Raw genomic sequence first — 21079 nt, 5'->3', positions numbered from 1 at the left:
TATTTGCGTTGAAACGACAGCTCTTGACCGAAGATTCGACCGTCCTGGTATACTTTGATGCAGCGTCACAGTTATGAAGGCAGATTCTTTGTTTCACGGATCAACAATTTAAATATTTCATCAATTGTAACTTTCTCTTTTCGTGTCTTAATAGAAAATGTCACGTGTCAGATATTACTTTTGTTCGCCAAAGAACATCTCTACTGTGTTGCGAATTCTCGACTAAAGAGCAACCGGTCAGGTTAAACCAGTCGGTCGATATCGCGTACCTCAAATGACTTAACGCTCAAGGTGGAGGAGGTTTAATAGATCGAGTGTCAGAGTAATCTAGCACTCTATTTGCACTTGTTGTATAAAGGTAACGTTTGATGTTCTGAACACGGCGTTAAGATCTTGTTGAGGGTGAAGTATTTCATCCGCACGGTACGATGTCTGATGATGAACTGTCCTCCCACGTTGCTGATTCTCCCTACCAGCCGTTGAGTTTCGTCCGTTCATCATGCCTTTCCGGCTGGATTTTTTCCGGGGTTTTTCACCTGACCTCTCAGTCATTAGGTTTGCAGCTCGGGGAGGACATGTGATTCGGAATTTCCTAAAGAAGAGAATGGGCCTGTCCGTGCCATAAACGGATGACCACTCAAAATTTCGAACATACTCTAACAATCACGATTACACCTTCGTGGCCGGTATACTTTTCTGGTGGCATTACCAAGTGATCGAAGCAACTTTGAGTTAATAAATATTTATCGTGTCTCGACTTTGAAAACAAATTTTAAATGCCGCCATTGTGGCGACATACGGCTGTAGAAGATTAATTCTTCTTACTTAACGAAGACGCCCTGCAACGTTCGCAAAGCACCAAACTATCAAACAAACATCAGCAACACCGGTTTCATCAGGATGAAACGCGAAACTATTATTGACAGAAGCAAGTCACGTAATAGGACCGAGCACACGTTTCTGTTGAATTACCAGTTCTCAATGAAACGTTTCCTCGTTACAAAGAGAAGTAAGAGGATAGGGTCCGGGGATAAATAGGGAGGCGGAGAAGCGGTCTAATTTTAAGCGTCGAAGTACGCGCCGCGCCATGTAAACGAATGAGAACGAGGTCCGCATTTCCTAGTGGCGAACGCTTGGATTTGAGCCTAATGGCCCGTTGACCTTTCAGCACCTGTTGATCGCCGTTTATCAACGATTTGCATGCGCAGATTTGCTCGGATCACCTGACTTCGCTCGGCGAAATGAAAAGCTTATTCTCGAGCAGCGCGTTGATCGACGTAGACAATCTCTCTGGAAGCGTGATGCGTCGCGATGTCCCATGATTCGTAGCGAAGTTCAAATTTATTGATTTTCGATTCGCTACCGGTGCCTCGCTCTGTCTCGCTCTTCAACCCTTTTCCTCGTCTCTCTATCTTTCTGAATTCCTCGCTGCTCGAGTTTCCTCTCGTTATTAGGAAATTGAGATGCTCGATAACTAACAGTTGCCAGAATTCTCATCGATTTTTGATAACGATGAAACGTCCTGTAAACTGAAGAATTTCAATGGAAAACCTCGACGATAGCCTTGAAAAGCATGCAACAAGCCAGAGATGTTAGTTGATGACCAATAGCCGTCATTGAATCGCGAATGAAGAGGTATAAGTGGAATTGGAGAGAAGTTGAGAAGGATTAATGGCTTCATGTTTGATACAGAGAGATTAATGTCTTGCCTTTGATCGGGATTCCAGGTTGACTTATAGCGTGTTTCCTTTTCATAGTAAGAATCATTGATTCGTAGAAAGCTGTAGATTAATTTTTTTCACTTTTTTCACTTTTTTTTTTTAGTGATTTTGTGTGATGTTTTAAGAAGGCTTCCGTTTCCTTGCTCTTATCCTGTGTCTTCAAGTTCGAAACCCGACGAAGTTGTTACGTTGTTTGAATTCCGCTGCAAGTTCTTCCGGCCGATATTGATTATCGTGAACGTTGGAATATTAAGGATGTCTGCTTGAATACTTTAAGCATGTAATTAGAATGATACGGCTAAATTGAAAGAGAAAGGGAATTGTGTAGACAATGCGGAAACAGTCTAGTTGTTTAATGAAATTAAAACTAAAAGCTATTTCATGTAACAACATCGATTATTTATGTTCTTTCGCGTTTTATAAAATGTTATATTCAAGAATTATATTAATACTTATTATCATTATACATATTATATTGTATTGATATTTTGTCATATTTATGAATAAACTTTCGTATGACTTCATCTTCTTATTATAACAAGAGATATTTTACAACTAAACTTTTTACGAATGGTTTCGTTCAGTGTACACCGCCTTATATTTTTACAATGAGCAGAGCAATAAACTGCAACTGTTGGTGCTACAAAACGCAGAATGGCTAAAAGTTGAAGTATTCCCTGTGATGATAGTAAGCCGGTATCGTGTTACAAATTGACTGTAAAATGCAGAACACACTTGCCATGCCAAGGGTGAAATCCAGTGACAAGGAGCTCTGAAATACGAACGCTCTCTCCGTCACCCTGGTGCAACCTCGCTACGATCTCTTCGTAACTGTCGTAATTCGTTTTATCGATACCAACTGGGAAGATTGCTCGGGCGAAGAACAGGATTTCTCGAACCATCGTTATCCCACGAACGAATTATCTCTCGTAAAACACAAGAATCGATGCACTGCAAACATTATCGGCAATATTTCGCGAGCTTTACGACGGTTGTTTTGTCACAACCTTTCTTTGCACCTTTGTCATTCTAGTGAATCTCCCCCTTAACGCGATATCTTGTAAAGAAATTTCTTTTTTCAAAGAATTTCGAATCTTTTTTTTTTGCTATCTTTAATATTTTTCTATATTTTTGATTTTCTTTTGTAATATGTTTCAGTCAAATTAAAAAAACGAAATCTATTTCCTGTATGAAGGAGTAAAAGAAGAATTCTGCATAGAAGATTCCTTGGTACCTAGAATTTTTGGATTCATTGTAAACTTTTTCACTATTTTTAATCTTTCTCTTTATCTCCAATTGTTTCGTTCTATCGTGCTATTTTCCAATATCGAATATCGAATGAAAAAGACAACATCACTTTTTTACATAAAAGTATAAAAACAATTCTATACAAAAAATGTCTTTATTCCAAGAATTTCAATGTTTTCAACGTTTTCATTGTATTTTTAACTTCCCTGCTTATTTTTATACTTTTTAGCCTGTTTTACCATATCCAGTACCAGACACGCGTTACCATTAACTGGAAAACGAGAAATCTATTTTCTGCGTGAAAGAGTAAAAAGGTATAGAAAAATCAATCCAATCGGTTTTCATCTCTTTAACTGAAACCGGTTTGTACATATTTCGCTCTTTTAAAGTAGTAGTCTGCCTTCGATCTTTTCGATGCGCTTAACCTTGAGAGTGAAATATCGTTTGCATTCTCAGCGCCTTTTACCTGGCCACAAATTCCCCTTTGAGCCGAGTTGAAAAGTAACGACAGGATTAAATATTTATCCTATCGAGCGGTTCGGCAAGTCGGTGATATCGTGTCGCATGAGGATGATAAACCAGGGTATAACGTCACCGTAAACTGGCCACGAAAAAACGGAAAGCTCGAGAAACGACATGCTAGCATATAGGAAAATACAATGTAACTTAACTATGCTTTTCATCGCTGTGCATCTTGTCATATTATGATAATCTCACTCGAAAGCGTCGAGTTGCCTGCTAGGCACCAGTGACGCGTAAATGATTGAATGATGTCTCAAATAACATTATTTGTATCCTGGTTATACAATATCATGCAACAAATCTTATAGTTAGAAATAAAAAAATTTTTAAAGATGTTAAAAAATGTTATAAAATACATGTTTCTCTTTTAATCCTACTGAAATATATAGTTGTTATTGAAAGTAGTAGAAAGGAAACTTTTTTTTTAGAGAGAAACTTTTTTTAAAATTCAATATATGTCAATCAATTTTATATTACCATCTCCACTATTTTTATTTGATTTTAATATTAATATGTATGTGTATGTACATATATGCTTGACTCTGTTGAATATTTCAAAAGTATTGATTTTTTATTGTTACGAAATTCAAGATTAATAAAAACAACTGAATTTCGATGCAGGTTTCGGGTTTAATTTAAAATATAAATATAATGTAATTTATTTTTTACAGCAATTAACTAGATAGGTAATTCGTAAATAAATAATCTGAAAGATTTGCAATCCGAATGATCAGTTATTTCGTTTTCGCCAATTGATAGAGAAAAATTATCATTGTCCCCATAACCAATTATGACGAAGGATAATTCTTTTTGTCAACAGTTGTTCATGATCGATAACTGCGCGGACGATTGGCGGATCGCGATGACCTGGCAGAGGATCGCGCAGATTTCACTCGAGTTGTTAATCTGTGCGATCCATCCGATCCCAAGGGAAGATTATTTCCTGTGGACGACCAAGCTGGCAAACAAGGGCGGTAACATCGGTTCGACATGGGTGCCATACGACGTTATCCTATCGTTGCCGATGTTCTTCAGACTCTACCTCATCTGTCGCGTTATGCTGCTGCACTCGAAGCTGTTCACGGACGCCTCGTCGCGCAGCATAGGGGCCTTGAATCGTATTAACTTCAACACCAGATTCGTCCTGAAGACGTTGATGACCATCTGCCCGGGAACCGTGTTGCTAGTCTTCATGGTCTCCTTATGGATCATCGCCTCGTGGACGTTACGTCAGTGCGAGAGGTAAAACAATTAGAATTTATTTTTATTTTTAATTAATGTTTAATTTCGCATCAAGTATACGTAATGTTATTGGCCAGACTTTAGGAAAATATACGTATTACATGCGAAACATCAATATTATAGCAATCAAGAAAAACAAATTATTCGACAATTAGAATTCTTTTCTTTTGAAGTTAGTAACTCTCAGATACAGATATTTGTGAGTTCTCATTATCCTGGTTATAAACTACACAGACCTTTATTTTTTTTTTGAAACCAATATCGCTTTAATTCCACACAATATTTTCCACAATGCTACGTGATTTTGCTCCTTCGATCGTTTCTCCAATACTAACCGATAACAAGAACATATAAATCGACTAATGTATTGATAGAAGATTACAGAAGAAAATTTGTCGTCCTTTAATTTATACCTTGCTACCACAAAAATATCCCCTTTTATATTTTTACCATTGTCTTCAATATATATATATATATATATATATATATATATATCTTTTTTTTCAGAATGTTTTGAAACTTGGATTTGAAATTTCGAAATATTTTATAAAACACGTATAATATACGTATAATAAAAGTATTCAAATACAACTTTCGTGAGCCAGTGTGCATAAATATATAAATTAAAAAATAGATCCATTGCACATTTCATAATCCATACACAATCTACGAACATTGTGAGACCATAAATAACGCATACAGGACAAACACGTAGATCTTGGCGATTAACGTTCGAACGTCAAAGAGACTGGAACGTAGGGATCGGTAGTTAAAACGACAATGAAGGATTTACTACAGGGCTCGAAATTGCCGGGCCGCGTATAATTAAATTCTCCTGTAAATAGCGGAGCCGATTTAGGGAATCGTAAAGAGCATCGAAACGATCAATCTTGCGGGCCAATATAAGACTTCGCCAGTCTCTCGCGCGACTAAGCGCCATACCTTTAGATTTTTTCTCTTTTTCCTTTCCCGTCGTTGCTCTCGATAAAACCTTCGTTCGACTTTTTCCTCTTTCCTTCCCGATGAATAGATCTCTTCCAGTCTTCTGCCCTTAAATAAGACATCCACCGACTACTATCGTTCTCTCTCTTCTTTATCTCGATGCGTCTGTGCCGGACGAAGAGGAGACGAGTTAAATTTTCGTCCATGTATGTATTGTCGAAGCTATTCTCTCTTTCTATTTCTATTTCATTCACGATCCTCTTCCTGAGGTCGATGCCTGCCTTCGAAGAAAGGATCTTCCCGATTCTTCAAGTTGGATGCCAATGAAATTTTCTGAGAATTTATAACGCTGCTTCGACAAAGACACGTTCCGGAAAGATTGCAACAGAAGATTCGTAGAAGGTGATAAGATTTATATATAAAATCTGTCTGTTTGGTGAAGTGCTTGTTAACACGTTCAATGTGGATCTGTTTGGGAAACACTTCGATACATGGTGAGCACTTACTTAATTACGAAAAATGTAATTGATCGGTTTGGCTTCTGAGAGATTCATATTTAATAAGAAATCACAAAATCTATCAATATAATATATCAATATATCTATTCGTAAAGCTGTCGTTCATGTAAAGAGAGAATACATTTTTTTGTGCTTAGAACTTGAAAAAGGCCATTTTGTTCTATTGCTGTCTTTTTCGTGTTACTTTTTCCTTCATTACCCTTCATCTCGTTTTCCCAAAGTCCGAGTTTCTTCCGGAATTAGAATTTTACACACACGATGCAGGGTAGAAACGAACCTTTTCCTCGAGATCCACCGACTCGTTTGTAAAAGGAGCTCTAATGGAAACTCTCTGTATCTTTTTATTTCCATGCGTGCAAAGCAAAGATAAAGTCGCGTTACAGTTTTTACTTACATTTTATCATGATCGTTGTCGACGCAAAATTCAATGTAATAAGAGATATCACGACGAAATAGCTACACGATGCACTAGATAGACATTAAATTGTAATATTCTCTTTCTTAAGTAATATGATGATTTATTAAGCAACGTTCTAGAAAATAATTCATTTTTAAAGATAACCTTTGCAGATATCTAAGAATTTACGACTTTTCAAGTATATTACTTTTTTAATAAACTGTCAATATTCTTTACCACTGATATTCAGTTGCCAATATCGATGGCAGATTTTCGTTTTAGAGCAGTAGGCATTATCATCTTCTTTCGGCAGGTAATCTGCTAGATCGTGTGCTTCCTTTCCCATTTTATGGTCTCAGCCTGTCTTATCTAGTACCTTTAACGCTTTTCGATGCTTTTAACGATGAGAAATGTTACGGCCAATAGCTTGACACTTTTCAAGCTTTTAAGATTACCCGTATTTTTTACCGCTGAATTACACGCCTCTGTTGTCATACTTTTATGATTGATCTTTATGTCCAACAATGATATTTTCTTGCAGATTATTATAAAACATGGTAATAAGATTCGACATATTTAACGAATGAGATTTGATGTTCTGTTTAATCCAATTTTATCATTCGTTCGGTTTAATGAATTTCATATAATCATTTTTCATTAACCTAATATTTTATTCTAATATTCAAAATAAATTGGAAAATGGACATTTCATTACTTTACTTAGAGTTTATTTCAATAATTCCAAACTGAATGACAATTTATTTTAACTATACGCCAGAAACGTTTTGATCCTTATGTCTACCTTCCTCTGTCAAATAGGTAGATCATGCAGTCGTAATAGTGCAAGAAGTCTTACGAAAGCAACCACTCAATTACGTTTTCTTCCTCCATCTGTCTCCCATTGAGGCATACAACGTACCACGCTCGATTTCAAAAATCCCACATCTCGTTCCGCCATCTTTCCATCGTTTCAATTATTTCGAGAGGGAACCGTACTTTTGGCGAAAACACCTCACCGCGTAACCCAATTACGTGCTTTAATACCGACCGTGCTAATTAAAAAAAGTGCTTCAATTGATGAAGCGAGACGGGGGTGGAATCGCTCTTAATGGCGTTTAAACATGTTACGGCGAATAAATTGGAAACGTCACAGATAAGGGAATGTTGGCATTAGTATAATTTGAAAAATTCTTGAAAACAAAATTAATAATTTGACGAATTAGATGGAGAAGAGTTGCAAAGCTGTAATATATTTGGATGCATAATTCAAAACAATCTCTTTTATCTCTTGACATTTATATCTACTGTATCTTTTGTTTAATCACAACAAAAATATTTGCCTTTTTCTCTTTCGCTTTACATACATGAGTATAAAAAGTATCTTTGCACAGAATATTCAATCCAATTTCCAATAAACAAAATGTCTAAAAAATATAAATCGTTGAAGATATAAGAATAAAATCGAAGAATGGAAACTAAAACGTGATTGGAAACTAAAACAAACCGTGGGATTGTAGGTCTAGCGACATCAGAACCAAAGTACCAAATATCGAGTCGATGAATCTGCTTCGATCTCTCGAGTACAGGGATCGTGCTCCGAACAAGCAGCAAAAGAGATCTCGCCCTAAAAGGAATCTGCTGTAACACTAACTGTCCCATTAGAAGAGTTCGGTTTAACGACCAGGATTAGTCGAGGCGCGTGTTATTCTCATGTCCCACCCCGGTTAACGATTTCCGATAATGAATTTCATGGATTCGACCGGTCGAAGAAAAGACCTCGTTTTCTCGTGTACGCATTTTAACAAACGAGATTGAAAGCGGCGGTGTTATTATCATAACAGGCGCCGTTAATCTTTCGGGACTTTTTGTTCTCGAGCAGCAATTTAACTCGAGTAAATGCATTTGTAATTCGTTTTTTAATTCAGCCTCTTGTCATGCAAATCACAAGCGTATGCATCGCCTGGATGCGGTTTAACGGTTTCGAAAATCGAGCCTAAGCAATTAACTGGTTAGAAGGGTCACGGAATAATGGTGGTATTGTAAGGATATGCTCGTTAATGTTGCGCGTAGTTTTGAGAAGTATGAGGAAGAGCGTCATGAAAAGAAAGTAAGAGTAGATAGGGATACATAGCATTGGAAAAGTTCTTATCGATATACGTTCATATCACACAGGCTCATGAAAGTATAGTGGAAATATAATATATAGAGGAAGAAAGGTAAAGAAAAGTACGAACTTTTCTTTGAACAGCTTTAAAGAATAATTTTAGTGTCAGACTTGTTTGAACGTTGTCAGTATTGTCTTTGCGTCACATATAGTTTCTACTTTGAACTATGGTCTCTCGACTATAGATATTTATACAACTTCATATTTTTATGAAAATTTTACAAAAAGATACTTACTTGTTTATTTCGGTACACGTAAATTTTCTATAAATGTGTAACATCCGCTGTCTAACAATAATTACTTGTTGTCCCTAATGAAGCTTTATAATACTATAATATATTTTAATTATATCTTTATAATATAATATTATTACATATAAAGAAACAATATTTTTTATGCAATATAATTAAAATATAGAAAGAAAATGTACGATAAAAATATACAATAAAGTGTAACACATCATGCGACTAGGAGAACGGTAGTAGCGTAAGTGAAAGTAGAGTAAGACCATGCGTGGTCAGACTTGTTTTACTGACTCTCAAGATTTTAATAAACGACGATCTTCCATAACGTTTCCTCTTCCTATATTATATTCTTAGCTATCTCAGATTAGCTAAAACTTCAAATATCTTTAAACAATTTTATACAATACTTTTAAGGCACCAACTTATTAATATATTCTTTGCTATTAAATTTGCACTGGAAAACTGTATTATTCCATCGGAAGTGTCTTTGTATTAAGCAATTTATATTAAGCTGAAATTTCATTGTTAAATAACTGCACTGACGCGTCAATGGCAATAAACGTGTTAAGGAAAAGAAAAATTCCAACCTATACGATATAATTTAAAACTATTTTTTGGCATTGAAATCAGAATCAGTAGTGTGCAGTTATCTCTTAACGAAATCTCACCGTAATTGCGAATGAAATAAAGTATTTAATGAAACATTTAATCGTCGAGTGATACGATTATTTATCGGAGCCTAATTTAAACGTCGACTAATATTTTATCATATTTTTCGTTTTACGGCGGCAGGTTTCACGACGAGGAGCACGCGAATCTCCTTAATGCTATGTGGCTCATTGCTATCACGTTTCTGAGCGTCGGTTTCGGTGACATCGTGCCCAACACGTACTGCGGTCGAGGTATAGCCGTTTCTACTGGAATAATGGTAAGGCCAAGATCCAAAGTTTAATATAGAAATTCTCGCGAGATTTGCATGCACCTACCGCATTTCTCTAGGGATAGCATGTTAACTAAAATCTTTCATAGATTTTGATAGTAACTATTAGACTGAAACCATAGTTGTATTACAATATGGAAATTCTCGCAAGATTTACACATCTATCGCATTACTTTGAGGACAGCACATTGAAAGAGAAATGCTATTGATCGTGCCATAATATTCTATTATATTGTACTATACGTAAAAATGATGCCTATAAAGAATAAAATCAATGCTGTTCGTTTTATCCGTAATACTTTAATTAAAACACTTGTCTTGTCAAAAATAAGCAAGTGTCTGAATATTTTTCGCATTTTTAAATGCATCAAAAACATTTATTACGTATATTTAATATTAAAATTACTAAGACAATCAAAATAAGCGACTCGTTATATTTCATAGGAATTTTATAAATTTACGATAGTATATTTGCTCGCTTCTCTCTTTGCATTGCACATTTTTCATTTTGATTCCTATAAATTTATGCTTTAATCGTTGGCAGTTCGTGAAACGTAGATTCAAATCTCTTTCGTACAATTATAACAAGAAGATAAATATTTGATAGAAATTTCAACATGTTTCGACAGTACAAAGGGAAAGCAAGTGCTATCGATCGCAGCATCGCGCCAAGTGCAGTTACGATGCATTCGAAGCGACACTTTGTGACGATAAACGCGACAGCGTGTTCCAATCTCTCCATTGGGAATGCGCCTGGTTCCTTATTGTTACTGCTCACTGTGACTGATGCTAATTCACGGATTTGGGATCACTCGTAGCTGCGAATCGTTAACCAATTTAATAATCATGGCCAATTCTCCCTTTTCACTTAACAAACGTGTTCAAATTCTGGATGGTCCAATAATATTCACGTGTATCGCCTTGATCCTCATTTGATTGTATATCGGATGATACTCTTAAACTAATCGAGCTCGAAGATAACTTTATGGTTTAGATAAATTTATAGGAAGCGGTTACTCTTCATTGTTAGAATAATAAATACCTTGATTTCACTTTATATTTTAACATTTTACTTTTTAGTATACAATATAATTCTTTTTTTATGTATCGCTAAATTGTTGCAATGTACTCATAACAGGTGTTAATTCCTAGTATTTAGAACAAAGTAAAAATCTATGATTTATTAAAATTTTTTCTCACGAGCAAGTGAAATTTTAATCACAAATGAACAAACTTCTATTTTCGAACTAGGACATCCTTTTTGTACAGTGGCGAGCGTATAAATGGGGAAGTGCTTACTCGTAAATTCAACCAATTATATTACACCAAATTTTATTTCCATTTTTTTTCTTTTTTATAATATAGGATTCAAAAATACAGCATGCACTTTGAATACAAAAGAACTTTCAAATCTTTATTTCTAGTAATAATTATTAGACTGCGGATGTTTATACATTTAAGGGAAATATTCAAAGTTTAATAGTCATTATAATGTTTCATCATTTCCTTATGATATAAGTCTCCACAAACATTTGTAACTCGAATAACAGCGAACTAAATTATAAAAGCTTAATTTAATATAAAAATTGTCCCTACTTACGACATACTTGAAACATTAGTTCTTCAAAGAATGTTGTTTACGATCTTCGGTAAAGGTTTCCGCTTAAATAAAAAATTCATAACACGACACTCGAGAAGAATCAACTACTAAATTTTAAAAGAATTATCCTCTACATTGTGATATGGCTAATTCGTGGTCCGGATTCTAGCAGCGAATTAGATTTATACCATGTTCGCGTCCCTCTTGTGTCCAGAAAAACAGATTACACGTATAATGGAATCAAATAAGGGGTATTGCTACCGCAAAGTGAATATAATTCCACCGACACAGAATGGAGAAGATTACACCTTTAATCGGGACAAAATACCATGTGTTCGTGGTCAGAATTCCTTATTAGTCACGTGGTAACTTCATCAACGACGGGACATGAACTTTTATCAACAGACAGAAGTCTGAAAACTTTCGAATGATTTTATATAAACGAATAAATCTGAAAATATAGAATGAAATCTTTTCGTGTGATGTTGTACGATTTCGAGAAAATCGAGTTTCAAAATTTATCGAATAGATACATATTATGGAACTTGGTTAATTCCGAAGTGGGCAGATATGAATAATTAACATGTATGTGAAAGTGAAGTGAAAATGTAGAATAAAATTACATTTTGGAAATTTACGAAATATACGTGCACCAGTTCTTCACTAAACATGTTTAAATTCTTTTTTTTTTCCTTTAACAGGGCTTTAAATGGAAAAGTTTCATTTTTTACTTTTTACGTATTTTCGCATACAGTATCGAACAAATTTTCAATGTCGACTTTCTCGAAAACAAAGCGTCATATGAAAACATTTGATTCTGTATTTTCGACTTAGCTTTTCACGTAAAATCCCCTTGTCAATTGTGCCATGGTTTTGCCCAGAACCCTCTGTATAGGGTAACTTCAAACGTGAAACACGCGACAACCGATGAACCATGAAATTTTATCCACTTACAGAAAAGTAGAGTTTCTACCCTGAGAAAGTTCCTTTGGCCGAAGAATCAATCAATTTGGAAAGTTTTTATTCGATAAAAATCCATCGACGGCTACATCGTATTGCTGTTAGTTAGCAAACAGTCGTAAACGGGCAATAATCGAGGAAAAGACTATGAAATTCGTTTTACTTTGAGTCCTTTACTCACTCGATAAAATTTCGTAGAGAAAACAACGTCAAGACGAAGTAATTTCCTGAGAGAAGTCTTTTACGTAGAAAACATGGCGGCCTCGCAAAATTGCCCCTGTACAAGGAACGAAAGGACGAAATTATATTTTTCGATGTTACGGAAAAAGAAAAATTACGAATACTTTCCTCGAAAATACACGAATTGTGAATTACGTTAGCGCATTAACGATGGAGCAGACCAATTCAAATGAAATTAATCGAAACAGATACATAACAATGTATAATGTAAATATAAAATACAAGTAGTTTAAATATTAATACGCATCTGAATATTTTTAAATAAATAATGTAGAAATATATTAGTCAAATCTTCTGTAATTTCCTGTAATCAAAGTTTTGTTTACTCACATACAAGCTGCAAATATCTATGCAATTTATGGAAAATTAAAAGCTGTAGAAACGTAAAACATAATACTCATTATAATTGTTAATTTTTAATATACTTAATCATTTAATATTTACACGCGTGTGGTAAAAATGCTTCAGCGCTAAAGTATTAAAAAATATAATCCATTGTAGCATTAATAAGACAAACGTTGCATACATGCAGTGCGCTGTGCATTTACAGACAATTTCTTCCAATGATGATGACTGAGAAGTTTTTGTTCAATTAACTCATATCTGGCTGAATTGCTAGTTTCGTAATTAAACATAGTGTGAATAGTTTCACAGGTACGTTTGACGGTGTTTTTAGGGCGCCGGATGTACGGCCTTGCTAGTGGCGGTTGTTTCCCGAAAGCTGGAACTCACCAGGGCGGAGAAGCACGTTCATAACTTTATGATGGATACGCAATTAACGAAAAGGGTAAGACGCACCTGTTCGTACATCTCGCGGAGATTGTTCTTGTCTGTAACTATATATATATATATATGTCTGGATAATTTTTGTGACATTAAACAACATGTTTCATGCACATTTTCGAAATCCACAGTATTTGTATCGTTTGTGAGGAATGCTTAATGAAATTCGTTTTATTTGAATTTTACTAAACGATACGAGTGAAGAGATCGCTTTGCAAAATAATCGACTATTTTAATACTTTGTATCTATTTTAGTTTCAATATTTTATGTTTCTTTGTTAGCGAATTGTAATGTAAAATAATCTATAAAAGTTTTAATAAAAGAATGGCAAATATAGATAGAGACTTCGCGTAAAAAACTTTGAGATTCATTTAACCTTTGGTTTACGACGACATTTTCATTTCCTGCAAATTTGATTCGTTGAAAATTCCCCTGATTATGTTCATATTTAACGCTTGTACATCGAACTCTACTTTACGAACTCGTTTTTAGTGTTTTCAAATGTCGTTGTTTATTGATCCGTGTATATTTCACAACGATATCCTCCACATAAATACGTATCTTATGATCACCTATTTATCTCGTTCTCAGAGAAAACAATACTTTTAACGAAAACTGCTCTTTTCCGCCAATTTCTTCAATCGTAAACATTTCTCAAAAATACACGTCAGGTAGATACCCATCTTTAAACATTCAATTTCTACTTTACGATCCAAAAACCACTAAACTCGAGCAAGCTCGCATATCAGAGTTTCGATATCTCCATGATATGTATACCGATGTTGACGTACGAGAATCTTTCGCAACAAGAGAAGCGCCGCTCGTGTTTCCAGGCCGGATGCGAACCAACCAGACCATCTAATGTGTCATTGTCATTTCTACCCGTTCTTGAAGGTTCGAGTGTCGCTATCGATCGTCCAGCCTGGAACAAGAGAATCGCATCTTAAAAGGCAAGAACTGCATCGACCTTCTGTCATCCACCGAAGGGGAAGACATGAAAAATGAGGGGAAGAAAAATGGCAAGCTAGGAACCAGACCTCTCTCGATAGTAACCTGAAAAATCGATTCATTTCTCTGCGAAGATCGAGGACGTTTCGTTCCATCTTCGCAATTTCAATCGATGAACCTTCGATATTTTCGAGTCTCAAGGGAACTTCAAGGCCCTTGATAAGCCAATTAACGAATCAGAGTATATTTCAAGCTACTTATGAAGTATTCAGTCTCGTCGCAGCCGACAAGCGGCATATGAACGGCAGCCATCTCGTTTCTGCCTCTCGATCGAAGACTTTAGTCACAACCAATGAATTAATTAATAGTTGGTGATATGTATAAACCACGGAAATATCAAGGAGCAACAGCGATAGCGGTTACGTCATAAGTCAGGGAAAGTTCGTGACGTATCTTCTGAAGGCAAATCGAATATTTAAAGTATTCTGTAAGTGTTATAGCGCGGTTATAAAATTAGCGGCGGCTTAAGTTTACGGCTTTCAAATGTCGAAACATGTAAATGAAGACATTTTTGAAGAAGTAAGAATCTTGTGTTCCTTTCAAGACTGCCCGATGTTAATTCATTGACAGGAACTTCCTATGTCTTTCGAAAGTATACACCTTAATCTACATACGTCGGTGATAGAGATGAGAACTTGTTTCTATTGTTTTCGACATAATTTCGTCCTAGATCTATCATCTATCGAGATAAACATCATCTCGATCGCTTCTCAGCAATTATCGAATGTATTTGAAATTACAGCGTTCCAACTTGGTTCATCAATACCCTCACATATTTAACTTTTATCCAATTAACCACGAACGAGGAAAGCTGCTAGGAAGAAGTATTATATCATACTTTGTAAAATAGTTCTGTTTGTAATTTTTACAAATGAAATTTTTACGCGTGAAATGTGATTGATGTTACGTAGTTTGTTTGTTGAGGAATTGTAGTTTGATTTGGGTTCTGTGGATGGTAATGATTCGTTTAGAGTCAGAACGAGATATAAATGCAGAATGTATAAATGATTAAAAGAAAAGAAAAAGAAGACAGAGGTTATCTTAAATCGATAAAATCGATTATTGTAGCATGTTTAGTTCCTACTACAAACATTTGGTATATTGGCGTGCAAAGGAAGTTATAACGTGCCCAAGAGTGTTGTCTCGAAATCTATTTACCTTTCATCCTTAATTTCACTAAAATCAAACATTAAAACTTATTTATTTAACTTCCTTATTTACTTAAAAACCAAGAGGAGTATATTTTCTTTAAATGATTCCTCCCCATTTGTTCGAAAATTTATCGATACTGCAAATACGATTTCGCTAAAATCAAACATCACGACGACAAAATAACGCAATAACTTCATTTATGTAAAAATCAAGAAAAGAATATTTGTTTGAAAAACGATTCCAATCGTATTTCGCTTGTTTCGTTTATTTTATTTATCTCGTATTTTATTCGACCAATATTTCGACTGTAATTCCATCAGAATCGAACATCAGGGGAATAAAAATAAACAGGCAAGGGATCCGTTAGTTAAACGCGGAATAACGAGATCCGTTCTCTTTCAGTTGAAAAACGCCGCGGCGAACGTGTTGCGCGAGACGTGGCTAATTTACAAGCACACTCGGTTGGTGAAGCGTGTCAATCCGGGACGTGTTCGAACACATCAGCGGAAATTCCTGCTGGCTATATACGCGTAAGTCGATGTACAAACACGTGACTAATTTGGCTTTGATTGGCATTGTACAATTCTGCTAGAACGAGAAGCGATTAACATTTCTCATCCACAATATCGAACGTTTCAGACTCAGGAAAGTGAAAATGGATCAGCGAAAATTAATGGACAATGCCAACACCATCACGGATATGGCCAAGGTACCAGCACGCAAGTAACATGGAATCCAACTAAATTTTCTTGGTCATCGCTATGACGATGAATCGTATCGCGTTGATCGATCAGAGCTTCTGTGACTGCGAACAAGCTCTTCGTTTGGCGACCTATACTCTCCAACGTGATGAAAAAAATATTGTCTCCCGGTAACTCGTAACAACGCTGTCCGTTCGAGTCTGTTGTTCGTTAATCTTCATTCATGAAAGTTTTCAATTGTTCGACACGCCGCGACTCTCATTGTACCACTGCTGATCCACTATGGTCGATGGCCATGATTGTGATTGCTCGAGGTCGTTGAACTGAAGAGCCAATATCTTATTTCTGAATCAAAGTTTGCGTATAATTATATTTCTAAACTATTTCACGTCTAAGACATGTTTCATGGTTTCAAGATGCTTTCAAAGCAGCAGTACGTTGGATAGAAAAGCAGAATTGTCCGAGGATATTAAACATTCGCTACTTATATTGTTGGGTTTATACTAATTACGATTTAAGGCCAGTAACTTAAGTTTATCGATTCTTTAAATGAAAAGGGGTGTTGTACTGGCGTGAAATTTCACCCATAATAGCATGATAACATAGTCTTTCTTGACGATAGTTTTTAAGGATTAAATTTTAACAAATGAATCGTTCTCGTATGAGCTGTTCAGAAGCCAAATTGATTATCTCCATAAATGGAAAATAAAGAAAAGTGACACGAAATTGACAAACTTGCAATAGATGGAATTGATCGATTTGGCTTCCGAGAAGTTCATATATGATAAATCCAAACTAACTGCATTTAACGATTTTCGAAATAGACGCAGAACACAGTGTACGAGATTGTGTCACACATGAGCACGCGTCAGGACGGACTTGAAGAACGTCTAGTGAACGTGACGGACCAGTTGGTCGCCCTAGAAGAGAAACTGAGCAGTCTGCAGTCCCAGCTGGATCTGCTGCCAGAGGAGTTGACCAGATGCTTGGCTCAGCATGCCGAGCGTATAGAGCAGAGGCGAAACTTCCTTCACCCGGATACCGCAGTCGCGATGGCGTCGACTGGAGGCGGTGGTAGCGGTATCCCAACCGGAAATAGCTTATCAATGGGCGTCTCCGTGTCCGCTCATCATCCTCTGGCCAATCTGTCAAATTCGCTGCCACACTCCAGGAGCGTCCCAAGCGCGCCCAGCACCACGTCCCTTCACCCTTGGCCGGCCAACTCGATCCTACCGCCAGTTTCGAGTCGTACGCCTCACCTGGTGCCTGAAACCGGAAGGCATCATAGTCTGGCACATTCCACGGTGGCCACGACCACGACCTCGCAGTCGGCCACCAGGTTCGCCTCGCAATCTGGAATGGGAGGACTGGGCAACAGTCAGGGGTCCGACACATCTCCACACAGCTGAGTCTCGTCTTTGCAGCCGCAGCACTCGTATTAAAATAGGACATGAACGTATGATTCCATGTCCTGAACGACGCTCGCGTATCATTGAGTCCTTTCCCTGCGGACCGATTCTCTAGTCTCGTTGTCTGTAAATCTACGTCTGTTCTGTCTGTTTGCTAAACTCTTTCGAGGATGGGAAGCTTCTCCAAGTCCATCTTCGAGTGTACTGTGAATTCGTTGACCAGTGTCCGCGAGCCTCACGAATAGTGGTGTAGGGTCGTGTTTGATTGATGAAAGTTTAACATCGGCTTGGCCGTGAGGCGATATCGATCGTGTCGATATTATGTGTATAAATGTTGTCTAGAATGTAATGTATTTAATTTATTAATTGGTAGGCAATTACCAAATCGGTTTACGTATAGCGAACGTTATGTTTAAGATATTCCTTCCTTCAAATTAAGTTTCGTGATTTTAACGGCATCCTTGAGAATTCAGAAGTATATCGATGCGAAGAAATCCTGTGGGCAACCTAAATAAGTGCTCCACTTCTTTGCAAACTACCTGAAGGAATTGATTTCAGATATACTTGGACGTCTCAGTATCTGCATCCGTCGTAGTGAATTCAAACATCCATTTCTTTTAATTTCGAGTCGAATCGATACACAAAGACAGTATCGAATTCGATATTTCTAACGAGCCAAATAACGAAACTTCGCGACCATCGCTGAATAAACCGACTCGCCTACTTTTATAGCCGCAGATAAAACGAAAGTCTTGCAGTAGCATCAACGACGGGTCCAATCCTCTTCCCGATTGACTGTGTTTTCTTACGTCAAATGATACCAAAAAAAAAAGAGATACTAGAGAAGGAAACCGTGCACGTAGGCGAACATACAACACACAACATATGTGTACAACAAGAGGGAAAATCGATCGAAAGTTTCGTGGTGGAGATCCAAAGAGGCGTGCGTGGACGAAAGGGAGGGACTCACGGACGCGAGCGTCCACTTCCAATTGCTGCGAGCTGCTCCCCTGCCCAACTTGCGTGCCTGAAAACTTTTTTCTTAATGTTTAAATATATATTCGACACACACGAACTCCATCTTATCTCTGTATACCTCGTGAATAAAAAAAGAAGAAGGGAAAGAGGAGAAAGAGAAAGAAGAAGAAAAAGGAACGTGGACAGGCACAAGGTGTGTTTAACGTTTTACGTGTAATGTGCGTGGAGAACGTCTCCCCTCGATGAGGACAAGGGTGGCTCTTAAGCTGGACGAGCGCACAGCGAACGTCACATGTTAGAAAGAAAAGTTTCAAACTCGTTTACTAGGGAAATATATATCGTTTTAAGGAAGGGAATATATACGACATTGTGTTCGTTTCGTGAATTTTTGTTTCACTTGAGATCGCGTGCAAGAAGGTGAAAAGATAGCGTACAGTATTTTACGAATATTTTAAACGATATACGCGTAAATAGGTTTCCAATTAACAGTTTCTTAGTCGTTTCGATTCGAAATAACGAAACGCCTGACACATATACTACTTGTCTGACTATCTTCTCCTCTTTGCGAGCTGATCCTTACGTTTTCTGTCAGTGGACGAAGAAAATGGAAAACGTAGAATTCTTCTTCGAGCTGTGATTAACGTTACGTCGAAAGCTTATTAAGTACAATCACGTGGTGACGTATCTTGCGTGAATCATAGCTTATATACATAAATACCAAACTTCGAAATTGTATTATATCTTCCGAGAGAAACAACTTGGAAGAAATATCTAAAAAATTTATAATGAACCGATTTATTTAAAGAAGAAAAGAACAAACTAAAATTTTGTTACGGTTGGCCATTTACCCCCTCCAATATTTTTACCTCTTCCCAATTTTATGTTATCGATAATGAGTAAATTATACCATCTCGTGATTGTACCTCCGTAATATACCTTCCAAAAGACAACCGAACACGAACAGAGGGAAAGAAAATTGGGTCAATCGAGTGAGCGGTGGTTAATCGAGGACAAAGTATATTATCCATGTCGAATCACGCTGGACGAGCTTGAAGGGCCACCGAAGAAGCCACGAAGCAAATGTCCGAAGCTGATGGAAGGAGAACGCAAAGTGATCTTATCCGCTTTAACGTCCGTAGGTTACATAGGATATTATATTGTTAGTGTATACAAAGTGTATGTACATGGCGCATGGGTACAAAGGCTACGTTTCCACCGAAGGGGGAAATTTTTTTTATAAACGGTCTACGCACGCCGGTCTACGCGTGTGTGCACGATGGTCCACCGTAAATATTGATTTTATCGAAAATTGTTACCGACGAAAATGCTGCAGTTCAAAGGGGATGCACCGTGTAACTTGTTTAATCGTCTCAAAGGGATTATTACACCGATTCACAAGGGCAAACAGTATATTTTCGGAAGAACGAGTTTATTTCTCGCGATAGAACATTGTAATAAATTTATTGGCGTGTTAAAAAAAGAAAATGTAACCTGAGATTTACCTTTGACCTATCTCCCTACACCTTGACAATTTCTTTCGTGTATCCGAATCTTTTGGACATTTGGACGTTCGTGTGAAAGAAACTGCTTTCAGATGTGTTCAGAAATTCGAAGTAGCGAGATACTTCGAAGTATCCAAAAAGTGTTCCGTTAATTCTTCTCTGATGAAGGAAATGATGTTAGCATATTTCTCGTTAAGGCAGAAATATTTCCACGAAGAAGACGATAAAACCATGGCGACTAATTAAAAATGTTAAATAGTCGACTCTGAATCACGTGTTTATACATATTGAAATTTCTCACGAAATTATTTTGCACGATTTAAACGTCTTTTTAAGATTGTGTCCAGATTTTAAATTACGTAAGTAAATTCCTTTCCTGTAAAGTTTCAAGATGATTTTGAAATTATATCGTGAAACGTAGAACTTTTAATAACAAGTTGAAGGATCTCCTGTGAACTGTATTCTTTTCTTAACAATATTTAAAAAATAAATATTTATAAGATGGTGCAATTTTAATTGGACCAATCCGTGCACTCACATGAAACCGCCGCCAGAGATAAGTTTAATTGAACGAAATAGGACTAGACAAATAGAATGTAATCAATTCGCGAACGAAATCTACGAGACTGCGTGAAACGACACATAAAACAGGAAGTTGTAACACACCCCATAAAACCTCACTACACCCTCATAAATAGCAGAACTGTATATGAACCCATTTGACAAGCAATTCATATACACAAAGAAATCCTCTGATTCTTCGTTCAAATAGTTCACATTTATAAAAGATTCAATCGATAACAATT

At 36.6% G+C, this 21079-nt stretch overlaps 1 protein-coding gene across 7 annotated transcripts in view; it reads left to right on the top strand.

The window, feature by feature from the left end:
- Window positions 1–19876, top strand: part of LOC117233040 (small conductance calcium-activated potassium channel protein) — a 235997-nt gene extending 216121 nt beyond the window's left edge. For 4 of the 7 annotated variants that reach the window (XM_033492925.1, XM_033492924.1, XM_033492923.1 and 1 more), the window contains exons 5-10: window positions 4312–4733; window positions 9792–9927; window positions 13416–13526; window positions 16086–16213; window positions 16323–16392; window positions 17209–19876. In XM_033492925.1, the coding sequence (XP_033348816.1) occupies window positions 4312–4733; window positions 9792–9927; window positions 13416–13526; window positions 16086–16213; window positions 16323–16392; window positions 17209–17793 (1452 nt within the window). In that variant the 3' untranslated portion in view covers window positions 17794–19876. The remainder of the gene's footprint in view (window positions 1–4311; window positions 4734–9791; window positions 9928–13415; window positions 13527–16085; window positions 16214–16322; window positions 16393–17208) is intronic. The other 3 variants (XM_033492920.1, XM_033492919.1, XM_033492921.1) reach the window with 1 other exon arrangement.
- Window positions 19877–21079: the final 1203 nt, after the last annotated feature.

The sequence above is a fragment of the Bombus vosnesenskii genome, unplaced genomic scaffold (assembly GCF_011952255.1).
Source record: "Bombus vosnesenskii isolate JDL3184/JDL3185 unplaced genomic scaffold, Bvos_JDL3184-5_v1.1 scf7180000013294, whole genome shotgun sequence".
Lineage (NCBI taxonomy): Eukaryota > Metazoa > Arthropoda > Insecta > Hymenoptera > Apidae > Bombus > Bombus vosnesenskii.
The sequence above is the reverse complement of the archived record's forward strand: the minus strand, read 5'-3'. Positions and strand labels throughout refer to the sequence as shown.